Source organism: Lytechinus variegatus, chromosome 2, assembly GCF_018143015.1.
Source record: "Lytechinus variegatus isolate NC3 chromosome 2, Lvar_3.0, whole genome shotgun sequence".
Lineage (NCBI taxonomy): Eukaryota > Metazoa > Echinodermata > Echinoidea > Temnopleuroida > Toxopneustidae > Lytechinus > Lytechinus variegatus.
In genome coordinates, this window is record NC_054741.1 from 68,238,960 (window position 1) to 68,254,664 (window position 15,705).

At 37.0% G+C, this 15,705-nt stretch overlaps 1 protein-coding gene across 1 annotated transcript; it reads left to right on the forward strand.

The window, feature by feature from the left end:
• Positions 1–7,793: 7,793 nt before the first annotated feature.
• Positions 7,794–15,620, forward strand: LOC121408770 (monocarboxylate transporter 1-like). The gene is made up of 4 exons (XM_041600400.1): positions 7,794–8,116; positions 8,808–8,948; positions 11,394–12,305; positions 13,320–15,620. Exons 1-4 carry the CDS (start codon positions 7,837–7,839, stop codon positions 13,460–13,462), a joined length of 1,476 nt encoding a protein of 491 aa, XP_041456334.1. The 5' UTR covers positions 7,794–7,836; the 3' UTR covers positions 13,463–15,620.
• The last annotated feature ends 85 nt before the right edge of the window (positions 15,621–15,705 follow it).

Consider the following 15,705-nt stretch of genomic DNA (forward strand, 5'->3'; position numbering starts at 1 on the left):
AGTGAAACAGAATAAGGGCAATGCTTCCTTGTCAAATCAAAGTTAAAATCCACGAAACACTATCTACAAAACAGACTGTTTGTTCCCATTTCAATATTTTCTTCTTGTTTTGTAATTTAATGCTGTTTCTTTTTCACTTTCGTCACGGTCAAAAAGGTACTAAAATAAGAGTAGAGATAACCATGGAACCAATTGATACATTCATGCTAATTAGGCTGGATTTTTCAACCTTAAAGTGGGGTAGAATTTTAGACTCAATCAACAACATGGCGAACATGGCATATATCAACAATCAAGAAATGAGGTATCTCACGAAGCTTCTTATCAGTGACGAATTCACTTTCAACCAATCTCCATAGTATATAACCAATTGTGAAAGAATTAAAGGAATGTACAAATCGCTTTGTAATGAAATAGTGCCTATAAAAAATCAATAAAACGGGACTGGCAATGCAAAAAAGTTGACGGAGAACAGAATGTAATGTACTGGAGTGAGCTAGTCTGCTGGGCAAACGCTTCACTCGAGTACATATCAATTTGTTTGCGCTCCTTTTTGCAGTGCGTAGCGTGTTAAATTATTTCCTATGGAGAATAATAGAAAATACGCCGTTTTTGAGGGATTTGCTAAGATATCTCCCAAACGCGTCAACAAGGTGATCTATCAAAACAGAATAGAATAGAGCAGATTCTCACCTTGAACATGATATGATTTTCATTTAATTTTAGTCAAATTAAGTTCTGTCACTTTTGAGGTTTTTGGAACCTTTCTTGATGATTTTGGAAATCCATTTGTACATGAGCCAATGGGCAAGTGCGGGAAACGAAACGTTTGGTGCGACTTCACATTGTTGTAAAAAAAAAATACGTCACAATAGACCCTATAAAAAAAAAGACATTTTGCAGAAAATGCTGTAGATTGCGAATACCTAAGAATGAATTTGATTGGATAAAAAAAACCTCTGTCACTTTTCACATTTGCAAAAGCTTTTGCAATAATTGGTCACTATAGTTTGGCGGGTTCAGCCGATGGCATTGTGTGTACACAGTATATTACACAGTACACACGCATAGCTAGGCAACGCAGCGCGTGAAGAATTTTGCACGTTTTCATTATTCGTACAGCGACGACTTGAGTGTATGTTGGATAGGACCGTACCATTTTTGACGGGGGTGTGCCAATGAATGCAAGTGATCAAGAAGAGTTACAAAACTGAAGGAAATGAGAAAACAAGGAAAGTGACAGGGAAATTTATGAAAACAAGTAGTGCGAGGAAAAATGACAAGAAAAGGAGAGAAAGGAGAAGAAGTGAAAACACGCAGCTGAGTGCGCTCACGATATGTAAGTTGAACACCCCTGCACCGCAATGTAGCAGCCCGCCACTATACACGTAGACTGCCTGCACGATGCGAAGACAGCGGCGCGTATTAGTGACTGTGCGTTAAACGTCCCATTCCTATGCCTTATAAGAGGAGCGTTTTTTGTACACAACAAATTGATATGCAGGGTCTGAATTGCAGCCTGAAACTGAAACTTTATTCTGTCGACCCCTTTCGGAGTATGAGAATATACACAGTTATACATACATCATACATTCATACATAGAATGAATACGTACATAAATACATACATAACAAAACATGAATAAATGTGAAAAGCTCTAACAAGATGGCAAAAAGGTGAAAGCCTTGAATGCAAAAAATATTAATATGTTATTATATCAATTTTTTTCTCTTTTTGTTATTCATGTGTTCAACAGTATTACATGTATAATACAGGTATATACATTTGGTACTTATCTACGAAACTGTGTCATGATAATATTAACAAACTTGGCAAGTTTTGACAGTGTTTTGGGAATTTTAGTATTAATAGACTATACTTGGACGTTTGGCAAACTGAGAAGCAATTTATTTGCTTCTGTCTAATTTGAAGTAAGAACACTCAAATAAATAATGAAATTCATCACCAATCTTACCCAGGTTACAAAGATTACATAATCTATTCTGTCTAGGAATACCTTCATACCGACCCTTGACGCAAGGCAAATAACGACTGCCACATCTAAATTTACGGAGATATGTTCGATCTTTTTCATTAAGTTGTATGAGATAAGGTTCTAAGTTATGGGTGTCTTTGAAAATCCTGTATATTACACATTGGTTATTTTCAAAAATATCGTTGTGCCAGTCTTGAAAAGCCATATCATGTTGGCGTAACTCATGGCCTACTCTTGCCTTGTGTGTACTGAAGGCCCTCTCAGCAAGTTTTGCATGTTCTAGTCTTAGCGTGGAGACACAATGTTGATCAAAGTTTCAATCAGGGTCTGTGCCTGCAGACTAGGAGTGAGCGACGACGAAAAGACACGAATGCACGCGCAGTCATCCATGAATGTATCAATGTTTTTTGGCCAATGTCATCGAAGAGTTGCAAAGGTCGTCGGTGGTCATCCGAACCGTCGTATCCACATACGACGGTTGAAAACCCATTTCAGAGATAATCGACTTCAAAGTTTACTGTAATTTTCAGACTTAGTTCTCCGGCCTTACAACATATTTATTGCTAGAAAATACATGGTTGGAAAGACCAAGACAACTGCTTGAAAATGGTATCCTTATTTTTACACAGAACCAAGGATTATAGAAAATATCGCAAAAGAGCTCCGTGCTTGTAATTTCGGTTTGAGCGGTTTAGATTTCCCCTGTACAAAAACGCCATAGGGAATACAACAACCCTTGACCGCGATTTCAATGCGCGCGGTCAGTCAAAACGTCGTATCGCTTTTCATGTGCAAAGTCAATTTAGCGCAGATGGCCGATACGACAGTTCGGTTGACCGCGCGCACTGAAATCGCGGTCAGTCAAAACGTCGTATCGCTCTGCTACAGTACACGTTTCCAATGGGATTTGCGCATTTTATTAAAAAAATGTATGGCATCGTCGTCGGTGAAAATCCCATCATATCTCAGAAACTAAAATAAATTGCTGCCTAGAAATTCACCTATGAATAGAATAGGACTTGTACATTCATTTCCTGCAAACATATCAAAATCGATTTCTTTTTTTGGACCAAAATTGACTGATACGACGGTTCGGATGAACGCCGACGAGGTGTGCGAGGGTGTGGAAGAGGGATGAAGGTAAAGGGAGTGTGCATAGGATGTGTGAGGTGCGTATGGTGTATGTATGTATGTTATGTGTACATATGCGTGTGTGAGTGGAAGAGAGACAGGAACGCGCCAAGCGGGCGTGCTAAATAGAGAGAGAGGGGTACAGTTCGGTGGGGAAATGACATTAACGAGTGAAGAAAGGCAAGTACGTGGAGGAGATTACATGAAAGATCGGAGGAAACAAAGAGAATGATAATCGTGATTATAACACTCATAAGATGTGCAGAGAGAAAGGTAGAGAGAGAGGGAGAGAGTGTTGAGCCGAGGAGGGAACGAATTCAACAAATCTCGAAACATTATCATGACTTTGTGTTTGTATCCAATTATGATCATTGATCAGGCTGAGTTGAACCTCAAGGTGATTAAAGAAAACTCGCCCGGCAATTGAAAGCAGGCATTTCTTACACGCAATGATTGTGAAAATGTTTCATTGGATAAAATGTGTGTTAAAAGTCACGTACAATGTACTAACACTTCAATTTCAATTATTGCTAATTCATCACCCGTTATTGCCCACTCACTTTTCAATGCAGAAATAGAAAATAGGCATACTGCATATCATTACAAGCATGAAATTAAAGGCATGGTCACACCACCCGAGCGTCGTTGGAGCGGTCGTACGTGGAGCGGAGAGAAAAAAAAATCATCACCGCTCGCTACCGTTCACCATTTTTGATTTCTTGGGTTTTTTTTTTCGATTTTTCCCCCAATTTTGTGAGCGAAATTCGACCCTCTCTCCCTTCCGCTCCACGACCGCTCCAACAACGCTCGGGCGGTGTGACCAGGCCTTAAAGGTCAAATCAGTCCAAACAAACAGTGGTTTAGATAAATATTGCTATAGTAGTTAAAAAAAAAAAAAAAACGCAATAGGGTCAACTGTTTTTTTTCTCTCTCTTTTGCCGGTCTTTAATGATCTCCTTGCTGATTCTTGATCTACCGCTGACCTTAACAACCATGATTACATGTTCTATTGGGAAATAAAACAAATCCAGGGGATGTTTCACAGAGATTTAAGATGACTTAAGTTGCACTTAAATGCCGACGCGTAAATGAAATGCAACGAGCGATCTTATTGATCAATAATAGGTAATGCGCATCCTTTTGGCATGATCTGACCAATGTGGTCATGTCTTTTTACCGGCGCAACTAGGCATTTAAAGGAGAATGAAACCTTGGAAAAAAGATAGCTCGTGTGAAAACAGAAAATTCAAAGGAACAGATCAACGAAAGTTTGAGAAAAATCGGACAAATAATGAGAAAGTTATGAGCATTTGAATATTGCGATCACTAATTAATGCTATGGAGATCCTCTCATTGGCAATGCAACAAAGATGTGTGATGTCACTTGTGAACACATCTCCCCATTACTTTAGTATATATTTCACTTAAACTGCCTCTTTTATCACATCTACCAGTAGATCATGTGTTATTTCTACAGGAGGGCGTGTAATACAGATTTTTAAAGAATACTCATGGATAAAGTGTTTGTATCACCATAAGAAAAAACAAAAAGAGACACTTTGGGAGTATTTTATAGTCCATCAAAGGGAAAGTTGTTCACATGTGACATCACACATCCTTGTCGCATTGCGAATGGGAGGATCTCCATAGCATTAGTGATTGCAATATTCAAATGCTCATATCTTTCTCATTATTTGTCCGATTTTTCTCAAACTCTCTTTGTTCTCATTCTTTGATTTTTCTGTTTCGACACAAGCCTACTTGTTCCAAAGGTTTCATTCCCCTTTAAATACTAGTTGTGCCGATATAAAAGACATGACCACATTGGTCAGACCACGCACGTCTCTTCTACCCCCCCCCCCCCTCTCTCTCTCTCTCTCTCTCAGTATAGGCTAGAGAATACAAACGAAAAAACAATTATTTAAAAAAAAGCCTTTTTTTGCCCAACCTTAAGAGTGTGCCCTCTTGATTATTTCTACATTTGGCTACAATTCCCTTGAATGAAAGCACACTTGTTTTTCACTTAAACCTCATAACATGATAATGAATAATAATAATAAATAAGTGTATTTTTTTATAAATTGAATATGTTGTTTTGTATATTGGAAAACATATTTTTATGTGCATTTTTATGCGAATAAAGAAGACTGAATTGAATTGAATAATTGCGATGTAAAGCGTGATCGAAGTATTTAGTGATAGTGTGAAAAAAAGTACCATCGCAACAGGTTTTGCACGCAAGTGGAGCTTGACATGGGAGAGCCAATCACGTCTCTCTTATACACGTCATCAAATTTGAGTCAATTCAGAGACTGATTCGAGGCTTATTTCAGAGATCGAGGCATTTTAGCGATTTATAACTGGTGATTTCCGTCCTTTCTATTTTTTTTTCAATTATTTTCAGATGACATGATGATAGTCCCCACATCATTACCTTCCGTTGATATACAATAAAGCCATATTCATAATCTATATATTTCTCCTTTAAAAGTTCAGTATACTATATGGCAATCATGCCACAGCAAATGTTAATTAGCAACATAGCACACATTTATTTCTCACGAAAAGCCACTGCAAAGCAGAGAAGCTTGGGCTTTTGCGTAAACAGAGATTATTTGAACATGACTATATTGTCATCGTCAGATCATATTGAGCGATTACTCTAAATGGGAACGAATAACAAAATTAGACATAGCATAGAGTCGATGCATATCAAAACATATTATTGTTATTCATCAACCATAGAATCCCGTCTTTGAACACTAACGTTTGTCATTATTTGTGTGGTTATTTAAAGGTCAAGTCCACCCTAGAAAATGTTGATTTTGATCAATAGAGAAAAATCCAACGGGTACAACACTAAAAACTTCATCAAAATCGGATGTAGAATAGAAAAGTTATGGCATTTTAAAATTTCGCTTATTTTTCACAAAATAGTTATATGAACAAGTCAGTGACATGCAAATGAGAGAGACTATATGCTGTCCCTCACTCACTATTTCTTTTGTCTTTTATTGTTTAAAGTACGCAATATATATCATTTTTTACAAATTTGTCAATAGGGACCAACCTGTGACTGTAAACCATGAAATATTTTGAAATTGGTTATTTCACATGTTCATGGTGGAATAAAACTTTCATTCGCATGACTATGAGGGGAAAATTAGAATATTTTATATTTCATATATAAAATACAAAGAAATCGTGAGTGGATGACATTATCAAGTCCACCCTGCATACAGACCAGGATGTGCATGTAAATGTTTTGTTAATTTAACCCTTTGTGCGCTGATGTTGCAATCTTGCACAATCGTACAATTAAATTTAATAATCATGATAAGTAGTTTTCTCCCCTACCTTCAAATTAGATAAGCTAATAAAAGGTAATAGTTCTTGGATAACATTTATATAATATCAATAAGTATCAATGGTTCAATATGGAAATCTTGAATTAAAGAAAATTACATGGAAACAATTGTCATTATTATTCAGCTTACAAAAAGTTAAGCGAAATTTGAAAATATCATTAATTTCTTGTTTTACATCCGATTTTGATTTGTATTGCGATGCTCGTTGGATTGTTTTATCTTTTTATTCAATGTAACTTTTTATTGGGGTGACTTGTCCTTTAACAAGAAAAACACGTCAAATAGGTGGCTCTATAGTGGAATGCGACATGTTCGGATGTTTTTTTATGAGAGTGAGGTTATAATTATCTGTGTGACTGTAAAATACATTACCTAGTACTCAGATTCAAGTTCGTACAAGGAAACTGTTTGTACTCTGGAAATTAACTTCTCTGTCTTCACGAAGTTTTCGTTTTCTTCCGCAAAATATTGCTGTGCTTTACATAAAGGTAGGTTACCTCAACTGATGATATAAACAATATTTTACCAAAACAAATTTATGATATCATAGTACCATTAATACTAGACCTTTTATTGAATCTGGGGCCCGTTGCAGAAAGAGTTGCGTTTAAACGCAAGAAAAAAATCAATCGCAAGTCAAAAATGCGCGCTGTTGATTGGTTGAAAATCAAGTTGCGTATGATTTTTGGAGTTGCGATTGATTGCAACTCTTTCTGCAACGGGCCCCAGATGTTGTTGCTGTTTGTTTCTTTGTTATATTTATTAAGGGGTTTTGGGGGTGTTAGTGCATTGTATTTCCAATCTTACAATGGTCGATGCATTTTCGGATGAGATAAAATTAACTCAGACTCTAGGAACCTTATCGAATGTTATGTGGCGATCTTAAACTAGAGGCTAATGTCGATCTGAAAAGTGTATTACTTTGTCATAACTTGCTTTCAATAACGTCATTCCCAATTATTTGCCCCGACAAGAACAAATTTTTACCAAGGCTCTTTGTCAATATCATAAATAGGGTTCAAAGTTGTTATTCATATCATATTCGATATTCTCCTCTAAACCATGCATGCTACAGCCTCGGGTACATTAACCTCGACAATTTTAAGCATCAAATCCTCTCAAAATGGCATCGAATTTCCCCGTTTCCCCAAAAATATCGCGTTGATTGTATTAGAATGGAGATCACAATTATTCGAAATGCTTTCAAGAAAGTGGTTTTCGAAGATACCACATAGTTACTGGAGCATGTAGCCTTATATCACAAAAATATATTCAACAAACAGATTATGGTAAGTATACGATACAAACTCTATAGGTTTTCCATTGAATCGTTTTCAATAATGGAAACCTTAAACATCGATGCAACACGATCTAGTAATCGTAATGTTCATTTCAACTCACTTGCAGATAACTCCAGTTTGAAAATGGGCAAATATACAGAAAGGACAGAGAAATGGCGCTACGTGGTAGCTTTAGGAAAGTTTGTTGTTCATTTGATCTATCCTGGAATGACGAAAGCTATGTCTGTTCTTATTCCGTCTATGGTCTTCCAGTTACAGTTAGACTACACAAGGGTAGGATTCCTAGTGGCCATGCAATTCGGCGTCCTCTATCTTACCTGTAAGTATAGTCAATGCTTATTCAAACAATATAAATTGAGGTAGGTATAATGATATTTTTTTCCCATAAGTAAAACAAAGTATTATACAAAAGCAAATTATCATAAACATTGTAAAAATCTGAGAAAATGGAGGGATCCATAAAACGACTTCGAAATTCTCATTGTTGATTGGTTAAAAATCAATTTGCATCTTGATTGTGCTTGACTTTCATTACAACTTCAAGTCATAGTGCAAAGAGGCCGAACTCTATAGTAACAAAACAAGACAAAGTGACCTATAAAAGAGCAGAATGTAGGTTAGACGCACGCCAATTATTATTGCCGAATGTCTCTGCTACATGTTCTAGAAATACGGTTTGGCCCATAACAAGAGCAACAGGTATAAAAGATAATTTGCAACCAAATAAATTATTTCGGACAAAGATGATTTGGACGATTCAAGTCGGCATAATACTATGGTTAGGCCTATGGAAGAGCTGATTTACAATTTTATACGACCTCAATGTTTTATAAAAGCAAAATAAGGGAATGGTATGTAGTGACTGCATGCAAACTGTATAGTAAAGCTCTACAATGCGATTCAATCTTTTGATCATGCACAAAAATGAGCCCCCAAATTGGCATTTAAAGATGAAGGGTATTCGACCTCCATTTTGATAGTATTTATTATTATTATTCATCCACCCATAGGTCCGCTGAGCAATTATTTGTCAACAAAGTTTGGCCATCGTCGTGTGTCGTCAGTGGGTGGTTTCTTGTCAGGTGTATCATTGATGGGGGCCTTCTTCAGTCGCTCAGCGTTGTCACTCGGATGCTCATTCTTCTTTACAGGTATGGATGGCACTTTGGATAGCACCTTGGATGGTACCTTCATGTCACAGTCACACCAATAAGGCTGCACGGGCCTAATCACAACTGGCAGGCCAAAGATAATTAATTGGAGCCAACCCATTGCTCAATAAATTTGATATTGCTGATTGACAAAAATGAATGAATATGACTGACAATCCAACACTGATTCTAGGGAGGGTACCTACTGAACTTACTTTTTCCAAATTGGAAAGATATTTCACCACTATGGAACTAAATTTTTACTGGCGGAAGAATTAGGGTCATTTTACTCTCTCAAGTGATGAATTTGTTGTTGTTAACTTGGGTTTTGAGGCGCGTGTCATTCAGATATGAATATTTACGCCTATATGATCAATTTGTCGTTTTTGTGGTTACAAAATTTGACGCAAAATGGATTGGCGCTGCTTTCAGTAAATTTGAATGAGATCGTGAAAGGCGGCTCATCACAAATCCTTGATTGTTTGAATACTAGTAGTATTTTCTGGCCAACCTGGTTCAGTAATTTGAACGGGCTTCTCAGCATGCGCGTGGTTGCTAATAAAAGCAAGCACTGCCTAGCCCCCCCCCCCATACCCAACCAAGACAGTGTGATGCCTGTCAACAGACCTCTCCTTCCGAAGTTGAAAAGAGAAAAATAAAGTGTGTATTAAGTACATGTTACTGTATGGTATATCATAACCAATTATAAGGAAAAAATTAATGCAGACATTCTGGGCTTGTGCTCGGTGCAATTAATATAATGTGTTATTATTAAATGTTATGCTTTACATGGTTATCTGGAATATTCTATAGATTCATAGATGGGTGACACCCGTGTACATAGACTCAAGGGGAACTTCAAAATGCAGTAGCCAAAATACAAGTAAATTTAGAGGGAGAAAAAGAAAATAACAAAAAAAAACATGATATACATATATACACATTATACACATTTATTTACAGGCGCTATATCTTATGATATGCTATGCAGAGAGAACTTAAAAAATAAGCGAGGAATGTGTCCTTCTTACGAAGGACACAAGTGCTCTCTGGTGTGAAGCTTCTGATGAAGACAATGATCCCTCGAGATCTGCTGCCTCTTGGCAGTCTGTATCCACTAAAAGCATTGTTCTTTCTATGATATATTTTGCGCATTCAGTTAGAACATGGAGCTATTAATAGCTCTATGGTTAGAAAATGTCTTGTTGTTTCGGGCACTCCACAAACATTGCATAATCCAGTTAGGTGCATGTGTTTTGAAAAGAATCAGGTTTTGGTTTAATCCTATATTATCCATTCTTAGACAGTGCAAAATAGATTCACTATTCTTGTGGTTCAAGGAACATTTAAAAGTTCCTGTTACATTTGGTCCCGTCAGGTGTAGTCTTCGTAAATGCTGATTTATTTTTAAAATGAGCCGGTCGAGGTACCCTTTTCTGGTCAGATATATAATGTCAGACATTCATCCTATCCACTAGTAGTAAACATTTAACCCTCGAATTTCCTCCTTATTTTTTATGAATTCTTGTTAAGTGCCACTTTAACACACGAGCCTACGGGAAATGAATCAGGCCTGTGATACCATAAGCTGTGATAGCTATGTTATTGGAAATAACGTACATAATAGTTTTAGTCGGTCTGGATCGGGTTTGTCTGTGTTACTGTAGCAAAACACTCAGTGCTCCTAGCTTTGAACATCGATAAATGTAATAAACGCTGGACGTTTGTGTTATGCACATGTGCCTGAGTCCCAAGATTTTTATTCTTTTATCGACGGTTAATATCTAAATCGAGACGTCTAATTGTTGCATTGTATTTCAAATTAAAAATTTCTAACATAAATTTGCTAGCGTGACGAGCAGGTGAGCAAAAGAAAATACAGGAATAAATCTGATTGTTTATTAAATGATATTCAATGGGGGATCGAAGTGTGTTTTTGTCAGTCTGAACACTATGCGTGGACTCCCAATATATATTCGGCAAATCTTTTAATTCCCGGAATTATCTTAAAGGAATCCTAAGGGGGTCCGAACAAGTCCTGAAAAATAATATGAATTATTTTGAAGCACTATAGCAATGGTAAATTGCCGTTTTTTTAATTGTTGACTGACTGCATGTCTTGCCCATTGACAGGTGCCTCTTTTTCGAGAGCCAGTCCTGGGCGTAATATTTGATATCTCATATCTCTAGAATAATAGCAGTGGGATCTTTTATAGCATTTTAACAATGGCGTCAAACTGCAGGGTTGGCACCACGGGGGACAGGGGCGACAGGGGGCGGTTGCTCTCTAATAACTTCAAAAAGTCAAAGGGATGAAAATAGCCTGGGATGAAAAGGGGAGAAAATAAAGTTGTGGAGATCTGGCTCATGAAACTCTAAACCTTACAATTCAATATTTAGGTTGACTTTATAAAGATAAAACATCATATTTTGATATTTTTCCAGGTTTATTCTCGTCACCACTACGTCAGAGCTCAACTGTGATCCTTCGTGAACACTTCAAGGAAAACTATGGCATGGTCCTTACCTTGACACAAATGGGTGCTCAAGCTGGAGGTATCATTTTACCTTACATAACTGTACAATGTTTGAACGCATACGGAATGAGGGGGGCCTTTCTCTGTCTCAGTGGTATCCTGTTCTACCAAACAGCCATTGGGGCCACATTCAGGCCTCCTCGGCTTTCCACTGCAGAAAGAGAGAAAGGATGTAACAATGAAAGGACTGATGACGAGGATTCATCTCTAATAAGAAGCAGAAAAAATAAAATCTCTCTTCATAACAAAGATGGTGAACATAATCTCAAGGACAACGATGGGTCAAGCTTTGTAGGGCGGCTCAAGAAGGGCTCATGGGCCTTGATTGTAGAATTTTTTTCATCCGTTTTAGCTGTGGATTTTCTGAGGAGGGAGCGCGTCTTCACCTTTCTGTACCTCCCGTGTCATATATTAAGCCAAGTTGGCTTAGCCATTTGGATTACCTTTTCTGTGTCTTATGGAGTATCAGTCGGTTCGCCTGAAAACGAATCTGTGTATCTACCAATGGTGGGATCTTTAGGAGGTTTCATTGGTCGGCTGATACTTATGATAACTCTCTACAAGCACCCACACCTTGCACCCCACATGTTTCCAGTCAACACAGCTATAACATCAATCGCACTACTGGCCTATCCCATCAGCTCATCGATATATCACCTTCTATTCTGTTCATTTTTCGCTGGATTTGGAGTTTACGGGGCAACCTCCACATTTGACGCGGCTGTAGCTTTGAGATACAAGAATCAAGACTTCCCCGTCGCCGCGTCGATCGTTTTCTGCACGAGTGGGGTAGTGCTTCTGCTATCTGGAACACTTGCTGGTAAGCAGATATATTATACACTCTTTGAAAATGTGTTTACAACGTGGTACAAATATTTGGATCATCGTTAAATGAAATTTATGAACAGCATTTTGAATGAACCGGGGAAAAAATGGACAAATACTATGAAACAGTTTAATAAGCCGTCAGTTCAAAAGTGGTATATTCAAATGTAACCTCGGCATATTATTTGACTACAAGCAAGAGTTTCATATCTTAAACAGATATAAGAAAATAAGGCACATTTTCACTTAACCAGTTTGAGCATCGTTGAAATATGCCGGGACAAAGCTAAATGAACATTTTCGCATTAGTCAGGTCATCCCTTTCCAAGCCAAATCTTCTATACTAATCCTATCTATATATGCTTCTCCAGAGTTTGATCGCGAACAAAGATGTCTTGCCTCGTCAATTTTTTAGACGCATCACTGCCATTTTACTTTGTTAACCCAAAAAATGCTTTGTCGATGAGAATTGTTGCATCATGTCTGAAAGGCTTTTTCTAACATGTATTTACGGGTTTTATCACAGACGGTCTAATTCTCGATCGTCTATCACCGTCATGGCTAAACTATCAATTTGGTTAATTATCACTTGTTCTTCTCATTTTCATTATGTTGTCTCATCTAAAATTCGTCTGCTTGATTTTTTTCAAATGAATATTTGGGGGGTAATGAATACTTCATTTAGTAATTAAGTGATGTCGACAAAGTGGATAATACAAAATGTGTTTATGCTAATTAGAAAATATCTTAAACATGTTAAACCTTGTAACTATCTGGTAATTTGACAAAGTGATCGAAAATAGACATAATAGACGAACTGGTTGTATAGTCTGATATACAATTTAGTGTGAGATTAGATCAAACCGAAAATAGATAAGTGGATTAAGACCCGACTTGGTGTCGGCCAAATTAATGGACATACTGACAAATAATCAATATTCCTGTCGTTCACAAATTAATATATTATTCATTATTTCCCAATTTTACTTTGCTAATTCATTGTCACTAGGTCTCTTTTATGAGCTCTTTGGTTCTTTCAAAACTACCTTCATGTCGACTGGTGCCATCCTTTCGGTAACTTGTGCGATATTTTCTACTTTCCTCTTCATGGATGCGAGATTAAAACGACACTCATCCAACGAAAAGAGATAAAAGAAATCGTTAATGGAGCTGATGGTTCTGATGTTAGCTGACAACGACGACGTTTATAATGATGGTATAATGATCAACTCATGAAGATGGGCGCGTCGTGGTCTAGTGGTTCTGACAGAGGATCGTGGGTTCAAATCCTAGCCGTGGCGTGTTTTCCTTCAGCAAGGAATTAATCCAGACGGTACTGCACTCGACCAATATGGGGTGCATGGGTACCTGGTATGATTAATTCCTTGAATGCATGAGCGCTGAGAGGCTGCTCGAGCTAAAGCCGGGGTAATAACAATAATAATGATGACAATACGCCTCGGACTAGATTATTTCAAGATAGATGGCGCTATGTAAATGCCTATTATTATTATTATTATCATTATTAAGATGGTGGTGGTGGTGGTGACGAAGGCCCTTAATACTTATTAATGATATTACTTTTACCTGATTGCTAAGAAAGCATGTATGCTTGTAGGCAAGCAACCAGAAGACCAACAGCTTAAGGTCCTCTCCGAGGGACCTGGTGATGAGAATTAATGCCTTTCCAAAAGGCACTAGCGCACCAAGTGGGAATCGAACCCGGGTCACCAACACAAATGCACAAATCTTATATAGATTATCATTTTCAACATTACGAATCTTATATATTATTCAAAAGGAGGTTTAACCCTGGACCAATAACATTTCATGTGGTATTCAATGATTTCAAAGACTTAATCATGAAGAAATTATTGTTGCTGTAACTACGTAAATTTTGTTAAAACTACATGCTTGGTAACTAATCATTGTAACTACCATGAGCAGGGTTTAACAGCAGGCTAATAAAAATCAAAGTATTTACTATCTTGGTAAAATTCTAACATTGGTTATTTATGAGACTGGTCAATGATTTAATTTGCTTTATTCTAATCATTTACAAAACATATATTTTCTACCATGAAATAAAGGGTTATAGTGCGTTATTCCGAAAGTTTTTTCGTTTGTTATATACCGAACGTTATTATTTCGAAATAACGAAAACGGAGAGAGATTGGAATACTTTATTTTGGTATTTCTTTTTTTTTTAAATTCAGTTCTCGAATTGTTGAATAAGAATCGCAATTTATCCTGGTGAATTTTGATCCAGAAATTCCAAGTGGGTTGAATCAACCTATATGTTGTTTTTCTTCAACTTTCTTTTTTTTTCGTTGTCTTCTTCTTCTTCTTTTCCATCTTCTTCTCCTCCTTCTTCTTCTCCCCCTTCTCCTCGTTCGTCTTCTTCTTCCTCCTCCTCCTCCTTCTCTTTTTCGTCTTCTTTGTTTTATGGGTGTGTTTTACATTACCCTTTTATCTTAAAAAATTATTGCATTCAGTCTGTGATATATGAGTGTACTTTTTAATTATGTAAATAGTTTCACATTTTAATGTTACATGTTACAGTTTCACAGACATAGACCTTCATATATTTTATGCATGAAAGTACTGGAGACTAGTTGGTTTATGCACCTACACTATTATTCTAACCCAACGAATCCTTGGAATGAGAGATCCTTCTTTCATTTCGTATACACAGTACATCGGGCAGCATTTTGTAACTAGACCTATAGTTTGATACTTTTTTTCTTGTTTTTAGGAAACTAAGTAAATATTTGATGATGACTGAAACTTGATGATATCTCTATCAGGTCTTAGACTGTCTAATTTCATATTTTAATTATAAATGTAATTCTATATTTGTTAATGACATGATCATTAAATTCAGGGCGGCTCGTTGTTTCTTTCTATCGATATATTTTCTCTTTGTCTTTCTTTGTTGCTTTTGAATCGCATTTGGGTACAAAATTCGAACAGCGGTTGATCAGATGAGTCAGAAATAGGTCAAACTATTAATATTCGCTCGATACAGGGAACTTCACATGTTCCCGCGGCAGAAACGGTATTCAACTCACACGGTCATGAAAGTGACTTGAGCGAAGAATGTCACTGTTCACAAAACTTTCACAAAGATTAGCTTCATGCGTACATAATAATATTTAGCTCCAATAAAACTGCAGTCTTTTGCAATGTATCGCAATTCAACTTCCCTTGGCTTATTCAGTTCTCTACTACCATCGATTGTGCAACCTATTTTTATTTTTATGTATTTTTTGTTATTTCTGAGCTTATTATACAAAGTGCTTTATTGGTGGATCGAGAGAGTTTGATGACAACCTGTCCACTCATTGGTAATCCAAGACACACCCCGTAGAACATGTTACGTAATCAGTCATTTG